Source organism: Nannospalax galili, unplaced genomic scaffold (assembly GCF_000622305.1).
Source record: "Nannospalax galili isolate Female #2095 unplaced genomic scaffold, S.galili_v1.0 scaffold83, whole genome shotgun sequence".
Classification (NCBI taxonomy): domain Eukaryota; kingdom Metazoa; phylum Chordata; class Mammalia; order Rodentia; family Spalacidae; genus Nannospalax; species Nannospalax galili.
Genome location: NW_008352659.1, coordinates 1423651 through 1432469, shown reverse-complemented (window position 1 = coordinate 1432469; position 8819 = coordinate 1423651). Strand labels below are relative to the sequence as shown.

The window sequence follows — 8819 nt, the reverse complement described above, 5'->3', positions numbered from 1 at the left end:
CTCGCTACGGTGGCCGAGGAGTGCTAAAAAAGCGTTTCCTGAGCCCAGAAGCGCGGTGCAGCGAGCCAGGTTTCTGTGGTCGCAGCCCCGAGGAGGGCGCCCGGGCAGGGGGCACCATGGTGAAGGAGCAGTTTCGCGAGACGGATGTGGCCAAGAAAATGTAAGACGCAGGCCGAGCGGCCGGAGGGCGGAAGCTGGGGGTCCGGGGCTCCGAGGGTCCCAGGTGAGGGACCTTCGGAAGGAGAGGCCGAGAGGTGTGACCAGCCTAGCACCGAGCTGGGGTTTCAGCCCCCAGGGTCTCTGGACTTGTGCGGAATGGGCCGAGCCGGCTCACAAGGCTTCTCAGCCGGGATATCGAAGCTGCTATTCTGGGCCTTCCGTAAGAGTTGGCAGTGAGAAAACGAGCCCATCACTTTTGCAGCATACCCAGCAGAGTGCTGTGAGCTAGGGCAGTGTTGGGTGCTAACGGTTCCGTGGGAGTATGGTCTTTGCTGCATAGTGAGGTTGAGAGTAGACGGACCAGCGGTGGTTGTACAACGCAAGTAGGCACAGGGCTCTGAGAGCTTCTGAAATGAACAGGCCAGCCAGGCAGACCAAGCTGCCTTTTTCAAGGGGTGTACTGTAAAGACAGAGGGTGATGGAAACTTACACTACTAGTGCGTCATCTTGCAAGCAATGAGGATCCTCTGAAAGGTTTAACCAAGGCAGTGTTGGGGTAAGATTTTTTCCCTCTGGAAGATCTTTTGTCTCTGTCTGTCTGTCTGTCTGTCTGTCTGTCTGTCTGATTTTGGTCCTTTTGAGACAGGGTCTCCCTGTAGCCCCTAGCTGGCCTGGACTTGCTATGTAGACCAGGCTGGCCTCGACCTCACAGAGGTCTGACAGCCTCTGCTTCCCGAGTGCTGAGATTAAAGGTGTATGCCACCATGCCCAACCTCTGGAAGATCTTTTGATTCCCCAGGAAGGAGTTAAAGTCAGGAGACTTTGGTAAACACAGCAGGGATCCAGACTGGGAATGGTGATGTCCTGGGGAAGGATATGGGGGTTGCAGTGGAGAGAAGTGGACTCCAGAGCAGCTTAAGGTATAAAATGAGTGAAGCAGAGGCGAAGATAAGGGAGAAATGGAAGTTTCGTATAAAACTTCTGGGGGCAGATGTGTGGATAGCTGCTATTTGCTGGACCTAATGTCTTACCTGGATGACCTCCAAGCCAGTCTCATTGTCCATCCATTCCAGTCCTTCATATCTACCCTATTCAGTTAGAATGCTTTCTCACAAAGCAACCCAGGGATACTGGTATGATGCAAATTAGGCCAAGTGTAGTGGCACAGGCTAGTAATCCCAGCCCTCAGAGGCCAAGCTAGGAGGATGAGGTTGAGGCTAGCCTGGGATATACAGCAAGACCCTGCATTAAACAACACCAAAGTGAGCTAGAGCTGTCACTTAAAATCCTCTAGCAGCTCTCCATTACATGGACACTTAATTCACCCCTGGTTCCCAAACTCTTTGTGACCTGGCCCCTTGCATGCTTTACCAGCCTCATCTTGTACACTTAGCTGTCTGTGCCCCCACTGTGTTGGTTGCATATGGTTCCTTGATGACACACCAGGTGTCTCCTGGTGGCCTTGTACAAGGGCTCCCTCATACTTGGAATTCAGCTGACATGTCATAGTTTCACAGAGAGGCTTTCTGACCAGACCATGTTATCTTCTCAGACTCTACCATTTCAGGTCATTTTACTTCTTCTTATCTCTTATTAACAGTCATTGCTCCATGGGAGATTGGTTCAGACTCTACCATTTCAGGTCATTTTACTTCTTCTTATCTCTTATTAACAATCATTGCTCCATGGGAGATTGGTTACACACACACACACACGCACACACACACACATACACACACACACACACCTACTACTGTGAGAATGTTCAGGTCCTTTCTATAAAGTAGCATAGATCTGTTTGTCATCTCCTTGCCCATGTAAATTGTTGTACTGTAGTTTTAAAAAAACAATGACAAGAGCAAAAAAAACAAAAAGGTCTGTACATGTTCAGTACAGATACAACTTTTTAGATACATTGAGTTGGCGTGCCTGTGAGATGCCACTTGAAAGTATCTGGAGCAGGTGTTGGCACAGTTACCCAGTTTGGACTAACCTATAGAGATTGGGCAGATATCACTCTATACACAAAGGACACATTCAGGAGGAATGTGTAGAAGGAAAAGAGGGAGGAGGATTGTAACCCAGGATAAGGTGGGGGCACCAGTATTTAAAGACTGGTAGTGGAAGAAGGGACTTCAAAAGACACTAAAGGAATAAAATACTTAATAAAAGACACTAAAGAAGGAATAGCCAGAGAGGGGAGGGTGTAGAGTGTCCACAGAACAGAGTGCACAGAGAAGAAAGGACTTCCAGATTGGGTAGTGGGAGGTGTGGCCTACCAGTGCCTGCAAAGCAGTGAATTTAGAAAGTTACCAGATTCATCTGCAGGCAGATCACCTCAGTTACCTTGGTAAGCACCATTCATTTCATGGGGAAAAAAGAAACTGGCCTCCCATAGTATAAAGGGATATGTTCTTGTTCTCTCTGCCTCCATGTATGTGTCTGTATATGAGTGAGGTTTTGCCTCCATGTATGTGCATGTGCCCATGCATGCAATGCCCACACAGGCCAGAAGAGGGTGACAGATCTGGAACTGGAGTTACAGATTTGTTAATGACCATGTGGATGCTGAGAACCAAACCTGGGTCCTCTGAAGAGCAGCCAGTGCTCTTAACCATAAGTCACCTGTCCAGCTGCTAAAAGGATGATTTGAAGGGAAATCTGAGAAATATAAATGTGTTTTGGTCTAGTGGTGAAGAGCCCTGCCAGAGAGTTGAAAGGGCACGTTGGATGTGGTGCATTGTATGTGAGTGCCTAGACCCATATAGGCTTTGATACAGTTTTTCTGTTTGGTTCCATTGCAGAAGCCACATCTGCTTTGGAATGAAGTCCCCTGAGGAGATGCGCCAGCAGGCTCACATCCAGGTTGTGAGTAAGAACCTGTACAGCCAGGACAACAACCATGCCCCCTTGCTGTATGGAGTGCTTGACCACAGAATGGTAAGGCCCTGCCCACCCAGTATCTGAAACTTGACACACTTGGAAATCGGGTGGTGGGTTTCTTCCCTCCTCCTCCAGTCCCCCTGCATGTTTGAGGCCAAATCAGGAGCTCATGTGACTGATACAAATGCACTGTAGCTTCCCAGCTAGTTGTGAGTCACCTGGCCAGGTGTGAGGACTGGGCCCGTTTTGCCCAGTGGTCTCTGCTAATGTTTGGGTGTACTTTCCTCCAAAGGGTACAAGTGAAAAGGACCGTCCTTGTGAGACCTGTGGGAAAAATTTGGCTGACTGTCTAGGCCACTATGGGTACATTGACCTGGAATTGCCGTGCTTTCATGTGGGGTACTTCAGAGCTGTCATCGGCATCTTACAGGTGAGCACATAGCCTTGGTTTCCAAGACATAAATTTAGCAGTACTAGGTCAGGGACATTGGAGTGAACCTAGGAATGGTGAGTGATGGGTATACATCCAGGGGAAGTGGGTATGCCAAATACATCTTCATCTTGCATTATAGTAATTCCCCTACAGATACCGTATTCATTTCCCTTGAGAAAGTGATTGCTGGGCTGGTGAGATGGCTCGGCAGGTGAAGGTGCTTGATGCTAAGCCTGACTACTGAGTTTGATCCCCAGGTCCCACATGGTAGAAAGAGAAAACTCACTCCCACAAGTTCTCTGACCTCCATATATGAGCCATGGCATCTGTATACACCATACACAATGGTAAAAAAAAAAAGAAAGAAAAAAATGATAGCTATTCATTGTTAAAAAAATGTAGTACTAATGTTAATCTAGGCTTGGCAACATATACTGTAATCTTAGTACTGAAGAGGAGAATCATGAGTTCAAGGCTGGCCTAGCCTACATCATGACACCTTATCTTAAAGTTTTTTTTTTATTATTTTTATTATTTTATGTGTATCAGTGTTTTGTCCTCATGTATGTTAGTGCACCATGTGCATGTAGTACCCATAGAGGCCAGAAGAGGGTTGTGGGATCCCCTGGAACTGGAGCTATGGGCAGGTGTTAGCTGCCATGTGAGTGCTTGGAACTGAACCTGAGTCCTCTACAAGAGCAGCCAGTGTTTTTAACCACTGAGCCAGCTTTCTAATCCCCCCATTTTTTTTTTTAAATTTAGATTTCCAGTTATTCTAGTATTGATAACACATCTATATACACTAGAGAGGCAGAGGCAGGAGGATTGTAAATTCAAGGCTAGCCTGGGCCACTTCGTGAGTGCAAGATCAGCCTGAACTATATATAGCATGATTCTGTCCCAAAACAGGGCTTGTGGTGCACACCTTTAGTCCCAGCACTTGGAGGGAGAGACATGCAGATCTCTGTGAGTTCAAGGCCAGCCTGGTCTCTATGGTGTATCCAGACCAGCTGGGGCTACGGGGAGACCCTGTCTCAAAAAGACCAAAAAACAAAACAAAACAACAACAACATAAAACACCAAGGGCTGTGGATGTAGTTCATTGGTTAGACACTTGCCTAACATGCAAAAGACCCTAGGTTTGATCCTCAGCACTGAATAAAAATAATAATCCAGGCAATCCAGAAAGCACAAAGAAAATGAGAATAGTTAACAAAAAAGTACTGCTACCATTCTAGGAACACAGGCTGCCTCTATGTGCAAATCTTTACTGATGGTCACTCAGTTCCATGCACTCAGCAAAGAGGTAGTTTTAAAAATTATTGTTATTACATTTATTTACTTTCTTTGTATATACGTATGTGTGGGGTCCACAGGAGAAGGTCAGGGAACAACTGCAGGAATCAGTTGTCCTTCCACCATGTAGGTCCCAGGGATTGAATTCAAGTCGGCAGGCTTGGCAGAAAAAGCACCTTTACCAGATGAGCCATTTCGTTGGCCCCAGAGGTGGCGTTTTTAAAGGGGGAGAGTTTTTGTGTTTTTGTTGGTTTTTTTTTTTTTTGTCTTTTTGAGGCAAGGTCTCCCTGTAGCCCCACTGTCCTGGAACTCACAGAGATCCACCTGCCTCTGCCTCCTGAGTACTGGGATTAAAGGTGAAGGTGTGCGCCACCACACCCAGCCTGGGGAAGAGCTTTTTTATCCTCACATCCTTGTCTCTGTTTTGCTTAATCTTTAACAGATGATCTGCAAAACCTGCTGCCACATCATGCTGTCCCAAGAGGAGAAGCAGCAGTTTCTGGATTACCTGAAGAGGCCTGGCCTGACCTACCTGCAGAAGCGAGGCCTGAAGAAGAAAATCTCTGACAAGTGCCGGAAGAAAAGCATTTGCCACTGCTGTGGGGCCTTTAACGGTGAGTGGAATGCCCAAGAGGCTCAGCGGTGGCCCTGTTCACTCTCTTGTTGAGTTTTAGAATCAGCATTCTCTTGTGAATCAGGCTGCAGAGCCCAGCAGCTGTATTTATTACTAGGGAATGCACCTCTCCTGTCATTGCTATTCACTTTCATTAACTAGACCTTACCCTTTGGTCAGAGTAACTGAGAACCTACTTTTTCTATCTTTGGTTAATGAATGAACTCTTATAGGTACTGTAAAGAAATGTGGCTTACTGAAGATAATCCATGAAAAATACAAGACCAACAAAAAAGTAGTGGATCCCATTGTATCGAATTTCCTTCAGTCCTTTGAAACAGCCATTGAGCATAACAAGGAAGTTGAACCTCTGCTGGGAAGGGCACAGGTGAGCCTGAAAATGCACACCCACCCTCTGCCCACTCTCCTCCACATCATGGGGGAGTGAGGGTTGCACATGCACATTCCCTTACTCCTCCACTTCCCCCATTCCCGTGTACTCACCTTCTTCCAGAGGAAGTGGGGAGTCCAGTTATGTTAGTCAATTCCCCTGCAACTCTTGACTGGGCTGGGACAGGTGCTTATTTTGCACTGAGTTATTTGGATTAGCTTTGTAACTCCAACTGTTGGTGGTTTCTCCCTTTAGTGGTTTTCTTTTGTGAAGGAGAGTTGGGGTGGGGGAGATTGGCAGGAGACAGGATCTTATTGTGTGTGTGTGGACAGGTCATGATTTCTTTGATCTAGCCAGTAACCCATCAAAGGTGTTTCCACCTCTGCACTACTAAGATCAACCTTTTTAGCCAGGTGTGGTGGTGTATCTATAATCCCAGTACTCGAAGGGCAGAGACAAGAGGATTGCTGCAAGTACCAGGCCAGCCCAATCTATAGAGTGAGTTCTGGGTTAGTCAAGGCTATACAGCAAGACCCTGTCTCAAATAAAAACGCAGTTTGTGGTTTTTGAGACAGGATATCACTGTGTAATTCATATTGACCTTGAATTTACCTGCAGTGATCCTCCTGCCCATCCTTTCCTAGTGTTAGGATTTAAGGGGTATGCTACCACACTGGGCCTAAGAACAGTTTTTGTGAGCATCCTATAGCTGAATCTGGCCTCCACCCCTCACCCCACTTGAAGGGCTTCATATATCCCCGACTGACCTTGAACTCACTGTGAATTTGTAATCCTCCTGCCTCCACCTCTTCACTACTGGGATTACAGGTATGCACCCCCATACCTGTTTATGCCTGCTGGAGATGAAACAGAATCTCACAGCGGAACTACATCTTGATTCCCCTGTAGCCAAATCTTTGTTTTCATTTGTGAAATTATACCCATTGGATTAATTATGGAAGGTAGAATTGTTGGCTTATAATTGAAATAAATGGCCTGCACATTTTAGACTTTTATAGTAAAAAACATGCTTTACTGCATGTTCATCATCAGAAATTTCTGGCATCCCTAATGCCTTAAGTGTGGGGATAGAGCCAGGCATGGTGGCTCATGCCTGAAACCTTAGGACTTTGGAAGTAGAATGAGGAGGATCAAGAGTTCAAGGCTAGTTTCTGCCACATAACAAGTTTGAAGCCAGCCTAGACTACATGGGAACCTTATCCAACCTGTAGGAAACTAATCTGTCCCCATTCCTTCCTTCCTCCCACAGGAAAACTTGAATCCCTTAGTAGTTCTGAATTTGTTTAAACGCATCCCTGCTGAAGATGTCCCTTTACTTCTGATGAACCCAGAATCTGGGAAGCCCTCAGATTTGATTCTCACTCGACTTTTGGTGCCTCCCTTGTGTATCAGACCCTCCGTTGTGAGTGATTTGAAGTCAGGCACCAATGAAGATGATCTGACCATGAAATTGACAGAGATCATTTTCCTAAATGATGTTATTAAAAAGGTCAGTCATCTCCAGTAACCTGAGCATTGTGTACTATATGCGTCTAGAGATGTCTGGGCAGGAAAATGCAAGGAAATTCAAAGTGAACAGGTTTGTTCCTGATTATTTTGTGTGCTTGTAGCATCGGATCTCAGGAGCGAAGACACAGATGATCATGGAGGACTGGGATTTCCTGCAGCTGCAGTGCGCCCTCTACATCAACAGCGAGCTCTCTGGCATCCCCCTCAACATGGCGCCCAAGAAGTGGACCCGGGGCTTTGTCCAGCGCTTAAAGGGGAAGCAGGGTAGGTTCTTACAGGACCTGCCTTTGTAACCCCTTGAGGGAGTGTGTGTCGGCTTACATAGTTGAAGTATAGATCCTCCTAAATCTCACTGTTCATGTATCTCCCAAATAGCACTGATTGTGTCATGAGAACTATGTTGTATTTGATTTATTTAGGTCGATTTAGAGGGAATCTGTCAGGAAAGAGAGTGGATTTTTCTGGCCGGACAGTCATCTCACCTGACCCGAACCTCCGGATTGATGAGGTAGCTGTGCCAGTTCATGTGGCCAAAATTCTAACTTTTCCTGAGAAGGTAAGTACCATTTAACTGCCCGGTTCTTTGTATGAAATCCAGACTTTTACATTTTGACATTTCATTCTATAGATAAAGTCCCTAGAAACCTATACAACCCACAATTGCTTTATGACTATTTTTTTCCAGTTTGTTACATACATGACCTCATATAACATATGCCATGTATACAGCCAAAGTTGTTTCTGGTGGTTTTTGTTGTTGTTGGGTTGTTTTTTGCAGTTCTAGAGATCCAGCCTTGGGCCTCCTCTGTAGGCGAGTGAGTACTCTTACCACTGAGCTACACCCCCTCACACCAAGAACAGAATCTTACCAAATTTAAGGAAAAAATACATTACTTTAAAATAACTATATTCAGTAATAGTTTTTTAAAAATATTTATTTTCATTCTATGTGTATGAGTGTTTTGCCTGCATGTACGTAAGTGGACCATATGTGTGCAGGCCCATAGAGGCCAGAAATGGGTGTTGGATCCACTGAAATAGGTGTTAGCTCTCATGTGGGTGCTGGGAATGGAACCCATATCCTCTAGAAGAGTAGCCAGTGTCCTTAAGCCCTAAACCATCTCTCCAGCACCAGTGATTGTTTTTAAAACATTTTTAATGTGTATGAGTGTTTTGCCTGCATGTATGTATGTGTACCATGTGCATGCCTAGTCCAGTAGAAGCCAGAAGATGGTGTTGGATCACCTAGAACTGGAGTTAAGGACCTTTGTTCATGAGTGCCATGTGGCTGCTGGGAATCAAACCTGGGTCCTCTATAAGCAGTGTGTGGTCTCAGCCCACTGAGCTATCTCTCCAGCACCTCAATAATAGTTTTTTTTTTTTGGTCTTTTTGAGACAGGGTCTCCCTGTAGCCCCAGCTGGCCTGGATTCACTATGGAGACCAGGCTGACCTTGAACTCACAGACATCCACCTGCCTCTGCCTCCTGAGTGCTGGGATTAAAGGCGTGCGCCA

The 8819-nt window shown here is 46.0% G+C and overlaps 1 protein-coding gene across 1 annotated transcript in view; it reads left to right on the top strand.

The window, feature by feature from the left end:
* The window catches only part of Polr3a (RNA polymerase III subunit A), a gene marked incomplete in the record, with an annotated part of 58327 nt that continues 49508 nt past the window's right edge, over positions 1–8819 (top strand). The window contains 8 exon segments of the mRNA XM_008849830.3: positions 1–160; positions 2964–3099; positions 3335–3472; positions 5214–5385; positions 5618–5772; positions 7046–7285; positions 7407–7569; positions 7725–7865. Of these exon segments, the coding sequence (XP_008848052.1) occupies positions 117–160; positions 2964–3099; positions 3335–3472; positions 5214–5385; positions 5618–5772; positions 7046–7285; positions 7407–7569; positions 7725–7865 (1189 nt within the window).